Below are 16,066 nucleotides of genomic sequence, written 5' to 3' on the forward strand. Positions count from 1 at the left end.
ACCTCCTGAAAGGAAGAAACTCGTCAGGCCAAGAAGAACTGGTAGAATAGGATAATGAAGAAATGGAGGGGAATGAATATTATACCCTATGATTTATGGAAGGATCGAGATGCCTGTTGGTCTGAGTGGCGCGGTCGGTATAGTGCTGGCCTTCTGTGCGCGACGTTGCGGGTTCGATCCCGGCCCAGGTCGATGGCATTTAAGTGTGCTTAAATGCGACAGACTCATGTCAGATTTACTGGCATGTAAGAACTTCTGCGGGACAAAATTCTGGTACACCGGAGAACGCTGATATAATCTCGATAGTTGCGAGCGTCGTTAAATAAAACATAATTTAAATTTTACATTTTTTTTTTTTTTTGGAGATGCCTGGGATTGGAAATTGGGAAGACGTAGTCATATGTCCAAGAACCGATGCAATGTATGCAGAACATATATAATCGTTCCGTAAACGAAAATATTACCAATTCTTAATTATTTATCTAAATACTAACAGGACATATCAATAAAATATTAATTCAAAATATTCCTTTATCGAAATTGGTAGGCCTATAGACAGAGTTGAATGTATTTCAAATATTTGGCTAAGGAATCTAATAATAAAAATATATCAGTCTCAAGCCTACATAAGTTCCAAAATTCATTCGTTTTATAATTTATTACATAAATCCGTATTACCATTTTATTAGAAATTAGCCATACCTGAGTGCTTTGCTGCACTTGTTAGAAATAAATATTGACTTAAATCTAAATACAGTTTTGTAATTACTTATTGAATAATAGCTTTTGTATGTTATAAGTCGTTTGCTCCTGAATTATTTTGTACGAGTAACTTCTATTTAAAACTACGAATTTAACTGTTATTATAATGCAATACCTTCTGGAGTTGTTCAGTCAATTCTACTTTTAAGATTGATATTATATTAGACCTAATAGACAATTGGTAAGCGTCTGAAATAAAATATACTTGTAAGAACTGAGGGCTCTTACTCACAGCTGGAAGAAGATTTCCAATTAAATGATAAACCTATGCTTGAACTTTAAATGATGACATAGAATTGACTTTAAGTATTTCTTTTGCATCAAATGATGCCACTTGTAATAAGGTGTTATAAGTTTCATATTATTATTTAAAAAGTGTGCTGATAACGGGTGTAGGGTAAAGTTGCATATTTCCGTGATACCCCTAATCCCGTCATACTTTTTTTAAATCGAACGTCAGTCAAAGCTTTGCCGTTCGACCATAGCTCCAGACATCTTTCTCGAAAGAGTGCATCTTTCCCCAACTTTTGAGACATCGACGAACTTCCTAGCAAGATACCCAACCCCGTGACTTCAGTGAAAAAACCTATCACGGAATTAGGAGTATCACGGAATTAGGCAACTTTACCCTACTACGATAAGTAAGGCTTCATTTGGTTCTGGGAGCTCTTGAATCTCTGGAGGAACAACTTTTACAACAGAACAAATAATCCGTTTGGCTCATTACCTCATTTTTTGCATTGCATTTATTGCATAGTTTATTCATTTTACCTATTTTAACTCAATTAAAATGAGCATAGTTAATATTTCGATTATAAAATAATGGAATACTAAGCTAACGTACTATTACTGCATACTAAATCAATACACACTCGTTGTTCGTTAATTCTCTGAGATGAAAATGAATGTGGTACATAAATATTATTTTAAGAACCAAGGAGACAATATGGGTAAATTATGAGCATAGGAACACTATTTCGTGACACTTTGTAAAATAACTCAGATCCAGTGAGCTCAACGGTAAAATAATAATTTTTACTCAATATGTGCTGCATTTTTGGTCCCAGGAAAAAACACTTATACATGTTATGTTCAGTGGACAAAAAGAAACTGAAATGTATAAAATTAGAGTATTTTATGTGGACCAAATAAAGGTTAAATAATCAAGCAATATAATATTGCGACAGGATATCAAGTTTCCTGTGCGTAAGAATTTATTTTAATCTTATCTGTCCTCGATTCACTCAGGAGTTACCATAATAGCATATAGCATTATGTCCATCTAGAAACCACACTTTCAAATGGTGAAATAATAATTATACAAATCGGATAAATATCTTCTGAGATTACTTCATACAAACACAAACATTCTCTGTACGTTAATATTGATAAACATTTTTTATATATTCCCATCATGCAATAAGTATATAGGTATAAAATAGTATTAAATGATTAAGTTCCGTTTGTTGTGCAAGGCCCCTTACAGACGAAGTCATTTGTTTTGATTTCATTATAGCTATTAGTCTGAGATGGCGATGATAAAACGTATTGTTGTTTTAAAACTCGTGTATCTCGTTAAATATCAGTCCTATCAAAATTTTGAACAGAATACAAATTATCGGGGATCATTTTCAAAGAAACTTTTGTTATTAATATTTTTCATAAAAATCAATAATAAGCGAGATATTACGATTTATTTATTTCAGGCTCACTTAGAACCCCTTTCATATAAAATATTTTAAGTGTCATATAGCCTAAATCTAAGTTAGAACAAACTTAATTTATATTCCAATTTTCATATAAATCGGCTTAGCCATTATCGCGTGAAAAGGTAACAAATATCGAGACAGACAGAGAGACATTATACATGTTGACACCAATTATTTTTGAAAAAGCGAAAATTACCAGAAACATTTTGGTTACAGATTTATTATTAGTATAGATGAACATCGTATGTCATATTGTCACCAATACATTTTCAACTGCTAAAGACACGGGACTTTTACAATCAGACATATTTGGTCTGAAGACGACGTAACCTCGCGTGATATGTAGTCACATGACGTGCACAAATAAGGCGCAGAACGTGCTCATGCGATAATGAGCTCGGACGTATAATGACAATTATCGCATTGCCGATGTCAGGGGTTAATGAAGCAGTGCTTTCGGATTCCTGACATTTCTACTGCGCACTACGACCCGTGGTTCAAAGGCGCCCTAATTGGAGGCTTGTTGGAGAATGCAGTTGGTCTTAGGTGTACCTCCTACCGGCCTAATTGAACACTCGCTCTACAGTTCTCTGTGCGACTTCATGTTCCATAGTTGACTTTTCTTCGGTAGGAAGATGTTTCGGTTTTGGTAGAAACCTCGGTGTTCAAAACCATGTTTGCCATTAGGTCTGAGGTTTGCGAGTTCACATCCGCCAAGAGAGAGATAAGAATCTTTAACATGATTAAGGGGCGTCATTACTACCCAACACTGCAACCAGTATTGATTTGTTGTCCTAACTTCAGCTAACTCATCCACACTGACTGCGCTAAGGATCGCTGTGTATCCAGGAATCTATGCAGGCAACCCCACATGCTTGCCACGAAAAAATAGTCATATAGCCTATACTCTGCCATAGAGTTATGACATAACATATAATGTAACCCTTGAATGAATGGATTCCAATAAAAGCTTACAGACTGTTTCCAGCATACGTCTAAATTTAAAGGGGCGGATGCCGAGAAATTAATATTTTTCATTTTTGTTGAGTGGACTTTTCAACGTAGAACTGCACGCATTGCATTCTTCACTTCACATAATTAGGAACATTATATCTAGACGTTTGAGATAGGCAGGGCATGTAGCACGTATGGGCGAATCCATAAATGCATACAGAGTGTTTTTGGGAGGCCGGAGGGGAAAAAGACCTTTGGGGAGGCTGAGACGTAGATGGGAGGATAATATGAAAATGGATTTGAGGGAGGTGGAATATGATGGTAGAGACTGGATTAATGTTGCTGAGGATAGGGATCGATGGCAGACTTATGTGAGGGCGGCAATGAACCTCCGGGTTCCTTAAAATCCATTTGTAAGTAAGTAAGGACTTTCCTCAATAGTATGGTGAAAAAAAAATGTTTAAATATCTGTAATACTTTTCGATTTGTGACCTGAAACGTGAGACTTTTGTCAGTTGACTTGGCCATTTAAATATGGACAAAACTTATCATCTTCGATAAGCTTATCCCTCATTTTCCGTAATTTACGTTTTCAAAGTACGTTTTTCTCATAACTTCCATATATTTTTTAGATAAATCCATGAAATTTTTCATGTAAATATATTTCATACTGGATAACAAACCTTTCCTTTAGCACTGTTTATCGTTTTAAATTTTTTCATTAATTAATCTTTATGTAAAATAATACAACTCATGGCAAAAAGTAGCAAAATAATATTATTTATAGGTTATATTCATTGGTGGAATTTTTTAACACACTCATTATGAATAAAATGGCGAAGAAACATTTACTTACTTACTTACAAATGGCTTTTAAGGAACCCGGAGGTTCATTGCCGTCCTCACATAAGCCCGCCATCGATCCCCATCCTGTGCAAGATTAATCCAGTCTCTAACATCATGTCCCACCTCCCTCAAATCCATTTTAATATTATCCTTCCGTCTACGTCTCGGCCTCCCCAAAGGTCTTTTTCTCTCCGGCTTCCCTAGCAATCTATATGCATTTCTAGATTCGCCCATACGTGCTACATTCCCTGCCTATCTCAAACGTCTGGATTTAATGTTCCTAATTATGTCAGGTGAAGAAAATATTAACAATAATATTAAAAATTGTAGAAGATATCAACGAAACCAATTTTCCTTGCACAAATTGAATCACACTTCAATTAATAATTATAATTACCTTTAACAGAGAATAATTTTGGATTCTAAAAATTGATTATAAATCTGAAAGTATTGTCTAATCCACTACACCAATTTACAGCGCAAAATTAGTTCAGGATATGTAGAAATCAAATTTTTAATTTTACTAAATTTATACTAATGAAAAGTGTTACATACCCCCTTTATTCATCCTCACTAATAGTATAATAATGCGTAATAAATTTTCCTTGCTAATAAACTATCCCAGAAAAGGAATTCTTCTCGTTATCAGACTAGCACAACACAGGCAAGTTTGAATGACCAAATGTTAAGGTATTAATAGTCAATTAACCTGCCAATTACTCATCCAAATAATCACTTGTTAAACCACCCGCTCAACTAAAAAACAAATCAGTCTACTAGACATCAACCACTACAGTAAACAACCAATCTCTCGACAAGACAACCAACCATTCAATTACATACCAACCACTTGACTAAACAACGAACCTCTCGAGTATATACCAACGACTCTAAAAAAATAGCCAACTACACGACTAGACACTAACCTCTCTACTCGACTGCACAAGCAACCAGTCCACGCCTGTGGAGTAACGGCTAGCGCTTCTGGCCGCGAAACCAGGTGGCCCGGGTTCGATTCCCGGTCGGGGCAAGTTATCTGGTTGAGGTTTTTTCCGGAGTTTTCCCTCAACCCAATACGAGCAAATGCTGGGTAACTTTCGGTGCTGGAACCCGGACTCATTTCACCGGCATTATCATCTTCATCTCATTCAGACGCTAAATAACCTATGTTGATAAAGCGTCGTAAAATAACCTACTTAAATAAACAACCAATCACGCTACAAAACAGTCAATCTCTCGACTAAACAACAACTAATCGACTAGACACCAACCTCTCTACTCGAATGCACAACCATCCACTCTATAAAAAGTCAATCTCTCGACTAAACAACAACTAATCGACTAGACACCAACCTCTCTACTCGAATGCACAACCATCCACTCTATAAAAAGTCAATCCCTCGACTGCACAACCAACCACTCTACAAAACAGTGAATCTCTCGACTAAACAACCAACTGCTTGACTAGACACCAACTTCTCTACTGCACAACCACCCACACTGCAAAACGACAAATCTCTCGACTAAACAACCAACTTCTCGACCATCTAGACTAAACAACTAACCTCTCTACTAGACACTAACTTCTCTACTAAACTCCAACCTCTCTATTAAACATCAATCTCTCTACTAGACACCAACATCTCTACTAGACACTAACATCTCTACTAAACACCGATTTCTCTACTAGATATTAAACTCTCTACTAAACACTAACCCCTTTATTAGACACCAAACTCTCAATTAGACAGCAACCTTTCGACTAGACATCAATCTCTCGATCAAACCAACCATTCGACTAGACACTAACCGCTCGATTAAACAACCAGTCACTTGACCAATCAACCAACCAACCACCTGACCAAACGAGCAACTACTCGGCCAAACAAGCAATCATTCGATCAAACAAGCAATCACTTAATCAAACAACCAACCTTTCGATGAAATAACCAACCACTAGGCCTGACACTAACCACTCTACTAGACACCAATCACTCGGCTAAATAAGAAAACACTTGACAAAACAACCAACCGCTCATATCAATCACAATTAAATAAACCAAACTGTTAATCAGTCCTTCAAATAATTACCCAGCTATGCCTATTACTTAAATTTAATCAATCAACCGAATACCTTCCCTTACTACTGTTCGGTGAACGACTAAAGCGATTATTTTTCACGCCGAAAACGGAAATTATAATCCCGGCGAGATAATATAAAGTCTTTGACTTAATTTTTTAACATTATATTATTTAAAAATATATCTTGGGACGTTGATGATAGGAAAATAATTAAGCAACGGTGAGAATAGAATGTTAAAGGAAACTTAGTATGCTAAAGGTTGTACCACAGCCGTTTTTATATTGTTATTTAACGACTCTATATGAACTTCTAGGTTATTTAGCGTAAATGGAATGGGTGATAGCGAGGTGGACGGAGGATTCGCTATGAATTAACTGATATTCGCTTTAAACTTGGAGGAAATCTCAGAAATAACCCAACCAACTAACCAGCCCAAGTCGGTGTGGAATCAACACCAGAGCACTGACACGGGTTAGCAATCAAACGCCCTTACCGCTTGAGCTGTGCCGGTGGCTACCACATCCTTTTTATCCATTACAGATCTGAAAGAATACAGGATTCCATAAGCAGCTGCTGAGCTGTGGGTAGGCCGACTGAGAGCCCTCGGAGATTAATTGCTGTACAATCGCTTAGTCAAACATAAATCTCACATGATCTTCCCCGGGTTCAAACTGCGGGGCTCTTTGTTGAAAAGCTGTCAGCTGGCTGGACCAGCGGCATCGAAGCATCTCTAGCCCACACTCGAGGGGAGAGCGCTGCGCACATAATAAACGCCGACCGACCTTCCAGAGCAATGACGTCTTCAATTTAGGAAGGCGATTCCAATGTTTACATGTGTTTTTATGTTTGGATGAGAATTTACAGCTTTCTCGCTTGAGATCACTTCTGTTCGTTTATTTGGCCGTGAACTACTTCAACACGATGCCGCCTCGATTTCTCTTTCATTCGCTATCAAAAGTAGTTGATGGAGCATTATAACTGGCCAGTATCTTCTACGGAATGGTTGTAACTGTGTCAGTAAGCAAACTTTGAGTGTCTACTACGAAAATACGAAACTTGTACAATTTACATTAGCCTACCTCTATGGCGCTTGCGACCCCAGAAAAGTCTTGGCTTAAGCCCAAATCTAAGTTTTCTTTTGTCGCTATGACCCGGACACGTATTGGGATTCTTGTGATATGGGGTAAGCACTACGCCGAGTGTTCACCTAAGACGTAGTCACCTTGGTACTACAGTTTAAAGACAGCCGCAGGCCCGAGCTCAAATCTTGGCAATGACGGAGTTATTTTTTATGGTGGAGAAAATAAAGTTTGTGAGGGTTTTCCCCAGGATTGTTCCGTTTTCCCTCATCATTCCAAGAATACAATCTACAATTCCTCTTTCATTATTATCTCAGTTTCCAAAAATAGGACAAAACTTGTGTTTGCGTGACGCCGAATCTATCATCCGCAATTGTAGATGACAGTAGTGATGGATTCTGAACGATTCATAGAATTGCATAACAGGCATCTGAGACCCACAAGTTCTTCCTTTCTTGACGTGGTAATACTACTCATGTCGATCTGTAAGGTATGGAAGACGATCACCAAAGATATAATATAAGGATTTTATGGCTGGAGGGGAATGCGTGGTGTGCGAATGGTGGAGCCAGCTTAGCCGGCAGCACAATCGGCACTCAACTCATTCCTAGGGTCCGGATTTTTATGCACTATAAGCTAAAAATAACATCTAATACATCTGGGTAAGTGTGATGTACATTACGGTTGAGAAAGTATGGTTTACAACAATACAAAGTTTAAATCTTCAAGTCTTATACAATAATGCCTAAAAGAGGCAAGTAGTCATCTATTGAACAGCGCGCCGAGCGTATTACACGTGCAAGTTTCCGTTCTTTTATTGCTTATATCTCTGCCAGTGAGTGACCGGTAAAATTTGGTCGTGGGCGTCAGAGCATTGAAAAGCATAGAAAACGTCTGTTCTCTCTCTTCACCCTCACTGCAAACTGTGACGTTGCACAGAGGCAGAGAAGTTATATGAGATCTGTACCGTTACGGCAGTTATCAAGAAATACTGCGTTTAATTGTTTTGTATTATTTAAAGGTTTCTGTGATTGGAAAAAAATATGCATTTTTCCCGCAAACAGCCAAGTATCCAGAAATATCTATATCAGACGCGTAAGGGGGTATAGTTAAATATATACGAAATAGCAATACTAAGTATTACTTTATAGTGAATATGAATTCGGCCCCTACGTCATTCCTTTATGAGTGCAAAAATACCTACTTAGGCTAATGTGCTTAGGGATGTTCCACGTCCCTTCCGAAAAGCGTCTCTACTCTATCGTATATTATTTCACAGGACCCCACTTCGAGAAACATCTATATGTCTGTGGTTCTGAGTAGCCAACTATAAAAGTGAAGTTTGAGTTTGAACCATTGTGCACGATAAGGCCAAAATAATGTATTTTGTTAGAGGCAGTCGAATGTAAGAAACCGTAATGATTGGTTACTGTGTAGTTTTATTGTGAAATAGAGACGATTTTACTGCACTTTCCTAGGAATACGAACTACAGCATGCGGAAATTTAAGCCTCGCTTCGCATGATTACCCTAATTGAAGCCTGGACATAAAAAGACTGTAAGTGCCAATATCGTTCAAAATTAATAAAAAAAAAAAAAGAATCTGTCCCTGTGACCTTGGCTGAATCCACTAAGAAACAAAGTAAATCCCATTATAATTTTATTTAGTCCCTTTCTTCTCCCATAGATGTGCAAAATATATGATATTATATTACCAGTTGCACAAGAAAGCTCTGTTTTCTACGGTTTGTCTCTTTAGAATTTACAGCCTTTTTATGTCCAGTCTTCAATATTTATTTCAGAATTTTTTATTATTATTTTTATTTCCTTAGAAATCCTGACAGGATGAAACGGTATCCGGATGCAGCTCGACGGTGTATTATAGTATCAGCTTATATATAAATAAATCTATTTCGGGGCCGATGGGGGCCATGGCATTGCAAAACCTGTTGATATGTGTACAGGGTTGGTCTGCAAAGTCTGGTAAATTTAGGTAACAGTACGAGCCTTCCTGCATAGTATCTCCGGACTATTGAGTTCCTACATTTTATTCTTTGTTCTCAGGAGATGAATACACATAATAAATATTTATCTCGGTACACATTGTCTTTAATCAGCTCCTCCGTACATAATACATGTATGTCTCCTACTAATATCGTGCATTACAGGCGCTATGTTCGATTCAAGTTTGTCGAGTATGGCGAAGTTCTATATTCACCGATGTTCGCTCTGGAGAAGGAGACCTGTCGTGTTTGTTATAAAAATATTCGCTAGCCTCAACCCCCACCCTTTCATGTTTTAAACACATAAGAATTTTAGCACAGATCCTTCGATTAGTTTTTCATATAAAATAAGACTAAATTTGTAATGTCTTGGTTGCCTCTCCCTGTTCGAACATTGCAAGATACTATCTCCTACTCCTACTAGAGCAGGGTTGAAAAACTGTGCTACAATTGTGAAACACGTCACAAGCCGAAACACGTGACTCATCCCTTCCTTCCACCCCACACGTCATTAGATATGGTAGGGGGAGAGGAAATATGTATTCAGTGCGCTTGCGGACGTCACAGATATGTAATTGAAGGCCGGGGGATTGTGGACGGGTAACAAACTCTTTCCCCACGCTTCCATCTCTCTCTTCCCCAGTTCTGCATTCCTGGTCTAGAGTAATTTTCAGTTTCGTGTGCCTTCTATACTAAATTTGATGTTGTAGATTTTTTTTTACTGTCCACAAATAGACTCTCAGAAGTAGAGTTCTTTAAAGAAATTAAAATACAATTATATAATCTGATAATAATATAATACTGTTTTGAAACACATAAATAGCTCTATGAAACTATTTAATGGTAGTCCCATTAAATTCCTGTTTCTCAGGTAATCTACTCACTCTAACTCTTACATACAAGTCGATTTTTGTAATCTCTATTAAATCTAAAAATATATTTTATTACCCTAACTAGTCATTAGTATTAATTACAAAAAAGAATCGGGGTAGGCTGTATCCGAAAGACAGCCGCAAACTTTATGCATAAATATCTTTCTCGAGATTATATGTTGAATGTAATTCAATGTAAGGTATCCGTTGCTTACACACCCGCTCTCATTTGCACTGATATGTCTCGACATTGAAATTTCTCTCTTCACTCGCGAATTATTACAATTTAACTTACGGGCTGTCTTTTGTTGCTCAATTGAGATTGTAACCTGTTTTGTTACCAATTGTTTGACCCCACTTCGAACATTCTATCGCTTTATATTTTCGAGTTACACCGCCTCGGCTGCCTCGCGACCCGCCTCAACTTTCCCGCCCTCCCGCGTATCGCTAGATGACGTCACCCGCTCCAACTCAAGCTTGTTGGATACGTTGATCCTTCGTCTGTCGATCACCGCTTATTTCATTGGAATATATTGTGTAGTGCGACAACACTCGCCAGAAAATATGTCGATAGACTTTCTGGGATGATACTTCAGTACTGGGCCGAACTTATATACATATTCATATTAAAAAGAACTTCTAATATTTTACTTAAAACCGACAGCAATCCTGAGTATATAATTAGACTGTCTTTTCCCGTCTCACCTTAACTATAAATAGGAATTTAACTTTTTTTTTTAAGTCACTTTATCTTGCAGTCCGCATAATTTATTATATGGTATCATATTATTTAATTTTAACATTTTCTGTTCTATAAATAATTTTCTTAAATTTTGGGTTCCCGGACATAATAACATGTGTATCGCATCTTCATTTTCTATACAGAAGGGGTAAACATCGAATTGAAATAATAGGCCTTTATCATAAACATTTAACTTGAGCTGACTGAAATGAATAAAACTTTCTGGTGTTGAAGGAATGTTATTGTGTTACGAATGAGAGCGAGAAATTTTCTTTTTCCTGTTGCAGAATTCCGCCACGGGTCTCCGGGCGGTGGACACAGGAACCCCTGTAATGCAGCATTATACGGAGATGCTAGACGTGATCCGCACATGCGAGAACCAGACGCCAGCGCAGGAGTAGCTGGTCCTCATTCAATCCATCCTCGCTCATCAGTCAATATGAAAAGGGGGTTGATGACTCCCACTCATTATTTTCCAGTGTTGTTATACATGTTTCATGTGTGTGTGTATTCTCTCGAGCATCAGGTTCGAGCGTGGATGTATAAAATTTTTCCATTGTCCATTACACCATCAAATATGTCTGTTTTTATAAAGGTAGTTTTATATTCAGTGAAAAGTCTGTAGCCACAAGCAGTAATATATTTTAATGAATGAAAATAAAAATTAATTACATTTCTGTAATGTGTTCGTTAGTTAATTTATGTGTTAATATTTTTTTCATTATGAAACTGCTGCCGAAGTGAAGAAAAACTAAGCATAGTTCAAGATTTTAATATAAAATATATGTGCTTTTGAAGTATTCTGGACATATATTTTGCTATTTCTGAATAATGATTTTGTGAATACAACAAAACAAATAGGGTAAGGAAAGGTATATTAGTGATAATTTTTGCAAAAGCTTTCAAGAACATGCCTACTGTAGAAAATAGTTCTAGCGTCTGCTAGTAATACTGCATTGTTTCACGGATGGCGACACATAATTGATTCCTTGCTGGCCATGACAGAAAGTTGTATTTTGCGCTGCGTATTCTCTTAAGAATTTCGGTAGTTTTTGAATTGTTTGTAGTGTTGCAGTGATTATTGAGCACATATTTAAAGTAAGAAGTCTAGACTTGTGCTATACTGTAGTACTTGAGTTCCTCTAACTATACATATATTTAGATTATATTACTGATGAGTAATTTCGAGGGAAAATTGTTCCGGGGCCAGGTATCGAACCCGGGACCTTTGGTTAAACGTACCAACGCTCTCCCACTGAGCTACCCGGGAACTCTACCCGACATCGATCCAATTTTTCCCTCTATATCCACAGACCTCAAACTGGGCTGACAACAGTCAAGCAACCAACATTTGAGTGCACACTAACTCTGTGTGACTTTAAATTGTGGTTTTCTGTTACGTACAATGACGTGTATTATGCAAATTAAGCTTTCAGGAATAACTCCCTGTAAAGTCAATTTGAATAATTTCGAGGGATGTTAATGATGTTAATGGCGTCAATTAAAGCTTAGGAAATAGATGCGATTTCTTAACTTTCTTCTCGTAAAAATCATGGCTGCCGAACAAGCCTCAGTATTTCGGCCCATAGCAAGGTTTCTGTACCTTTGCCAGAAAAACTTATTTTAAGAAAATTATTACCCATAAAACGTACTTCAATTCTATCTATTTTTTATTACTTTAGTGCCTATCACGAAATTATCTACCCTATTGTGATTTTAGGTCTAACATGGGAAAATAGAGAATTAAATACAGGAAATATGGTGCAATCAACTTATTGCAGCCGCCAAAATGGTGAGGGAGCAGAAAGTATCTAACTAAAAAGAGAATGTCATGGAGTTCACTCAAAGATTTCATGAGCAGAAATGATGGTAATGGAAATTAGACTCCTAAATTAGGAAGGTTTTTTGCTCTTACGTGCGATCTGGAAGTACGCCTGTATATTAATTATACGAGGGTGGATCGGAAAGTAACGTTACAATAATTAAGAGAAAACGTTTAATAGATAAACAAAAATAAAAAAAATACCCAAATGAACTCAAGTCTTTCAGCTACTTTTCTACATAGGCGCCAAGTTTCTCAACACATTTTTTGTCATCGTGGTACCAGTTTCAGTATATCTTGTTCATAGAAGTCCGTTCGGTTGGAGAATAACCATCTGCGGACAGTTGATTGCACTTCTGTACTGGTCACAAAGCGATGGTCGGCCAGGAATTTCTTCATGGGACCAAAAAGATTAAAGTTCAACGGTGCATGCTTTGGACTGTATAGTGAATGCTGGAGCATCTCCCAACGAAACGTGATTTTCTCACGAACAGAAGCAGCAACATGGGGGCGAGCATTGTCATGAAGAAGTTTGACATCGTCAGCATTAATATTACGGCGTTTGTCACGAAGGGCACGACGCAATTTTACCAACGTTTGAATGTAGGCTGCAGCATTCACAGTGGTCCAATGTTTAGCCAAGTCCACCAACAAAACACCATGCATATCCCATTATACTGTCACAAGCACTTTCTTTGCAGGTTGCGTCGCTTTTAATTTTTTTTTTACTGGGGAAGCAGCATGTTTTCACTCAATAGAGGCCTGTTTGGTCCGGGCGTGTAGTGGTACGCCCAGGACTCATCACCAGTAACAATTGCTTCCAGGAAGTCATGCCCTTCTGCAGCGTAACGCCTTAAGTGGTCCAAGCACATCAACATTCGCTGGCCTTTGTGGTCGTCTGTCAGGTTCTTAGGCACCCAGCGGGCATTAACCTTTCAATGTGTCATGCACGATATCGTACACCACACTGTATGAAATGTTGAACTGCTGAGATAAGGTTCGCAGTTGGATCCGCCGGTCGTCCAAAATTGCCACCTCAATGTCTATGACATTCCGCTGGGTTGCAGCTGTTACCGGCCACCCGGAACGTGGCGAATCACAAAGGTTTTCACGGCCGTCTGGGAATAATTCGCACCACCTGGAGCTATTGCTACAGTCCACACAGTCTTCCCCGTAGAGCCACACATGTCCCTGTGAATTTCACTCGTGTTATGTCCTTTAGCCAACAAAAATCGCAAAACACTACGCTGCTCTTCACAAGTTGACGACAGTAACATGTACGCTATCTTTGTTGCGTAGTTCACGCACACGCTTCTCTTCCTAGAGCTGCACATGCAAAACAAATTGTGTCTGTATAGAAACTTCAAACTATATCTCGGTGAAATGTCAACATCCCAGCCGCAATACCAACACAGAAAAAAAATATTGTGCGTTACTTTGCGATCCACCCGAGTGGCGAGGTGTGTCGGGCGAGAATATTTGTTGAATGCAGATAGGAAAAGTGCCAATAAATGTTGGTGGTTTCATTTTACACAGAGATACAGTCTCACAATAAGGGCTCTTAAAAATCTTGCTGCCAAGAACTCAAGAACTCAAGAACTCACAAGAGTCGCAAATGTGTTTGTTTCATGTTTTATTTTTTGTTTAATGTTTTTAACTTTATTAGTCCTAAGATGTTTGAGAGGCTATTGTCCGGACGATATCCTATTTTTACATCAACAGTCCCTGCAAAATGTTCAACTATCTCTTATTTTTACATCAAAAGTCCCTGTAAAATATTCAAATTAATCAAAATAGGCCTATCTCTACATAATAGTCATAAGTATGTTTATGTTTCATATTTTATTCTTTGTTTCATGTGTTGTTCTTTATTGAGCCAAATATATTTCAAAGACAGTAGTCTAGAAGATTTTTTTATGAACAATTCTATGAACTGTTAAAACTGGTGAAATATTCTATATCATTGAAATACATTTATAGGCTTGCATAAATAAGAGGTCATCAAATAGTTTAGTGTTTAAAAACACTATTGTGAATTTATATAAATATACAGTATTCCTAATATGAAATAACTATATATTGGTTTCACTCACGAAATTGCCTTACCACTATCACGAAATTAGATATCCCTATCACGAAATTACCTACCAAACACGCACATTTTTAATCCTATTTTCTATTAATAATTAAGAAAAAAATAGAAAATGTACCTCTCTCTCTTATATATATATATATATATATATATATCGTTACAATAATGCCATAGAAATAGAAAAATACAGTATCATTCCCAAAATGGGGAAAAACTAGCCATAATATTAAAAATATCACGAACTTACCTTTTCTTACCCTACATAAAAATTAGAAATATTCTTCGTAGTAATAGTAAACATTTAAGTAGGGAAAGATGATAGACATCCATTGCTGTTCTGACGTAGAGTTGGGGTGTGACAGAGTTTTGTCGTCACAGCTCCGAACTGTGACAGCTCCGGAAAAAAAAACACTGTGATAGATAATAGTGATTTTGTCACAGTGTGACTTATGTGTCCGGATGATTCTTTGCGATTGTGGGACTCTATTTTCTGTCTGTAGATTTCCAAGTCGTCTAGAAATCAATGTCGCTGTTATTTATCTCTGAGCAAATCACGAGGAATACTAATATTTCTCATCACGCGTCAACAAATGTTTGTTTATCGCTCTTCTGCGAATTGAGTTGATATACCGATGTCATGTCTTACATCAACAATAATTGTGATTTGCACTGCTATTATACTGAAAACAAAACAAGCTCTAACCTCTAAGCTGTGTTATCGTTTTGTGTGGGCGTGCATATTCGCCCAAGAATGTTTACGAATGGTTAAATGAGTCATCCATGAAAGAATATAGCGAGTACATACTGTGCGTTACTCAGGAGAAGACGAGCGGAAAGAATGTGACCTTCTTGACTATCGCTGTTGATTATTATAAACATCGCTCAGATAAGCATCCCAGTAGCCAGGTTATTACTCGTGCAGGAAACATGAGTAACAATGCATATGGAAATTAAAGCTGAGTTGAACAGGAGACCTAATGTTTCCGCTTACTGCAGTACAAATATTGGACGTGTTTTCTTACGTTATCTGTTCACATCCCTTCCTCCTCAGTCCGCTCTCGTCTTCCCCTGAGTCACCGACAGTAGCTTCAGTATCAAAGAGT

General features: G+C 37.5%; 1 protein-coding gene across 1 annotated transcript in view; it reads left to right on the forward strand.

Annotated features, from left to right (window-relative positions):
• Tsf1 (Transferrin 1) overlaps positions 1-11,731 on the forward strand; it is a 101,006-nt gene extending 89,275 nt beyond the window's left edge. The window contains exon 14 of the mRNA XM_069833826.1: positions 11,337-11,731. Coding sequence (XP_069689927.1) covers positions 11,337-11,450 — 114 coding nt within the window. The 3' untranslated portion in view covers positions 11,451-11,731. The remainder of the gene's footprint in view (positions 1-11,336) is intronic.
• The last annotated feature ends 4,335 nt before the right edge of the window (positions 11,732-16,066 follow it).

Source organism: Periplaneta americana, chromosome 8, assembly GCF_040183065.1.
Source record: "Periplaneta americana isolate PAMFEO1 chromosome 8, P.americana_PAMFEO1_priV1, whole genome shotgun sequence".
In the NCBI taxonomy this organism is placed as follows: Eukaryota; Metazoa; Arthropoda; class Insecta; order Blattodea; family Blattidae; genus Periplaneta; species Periplaneta americana.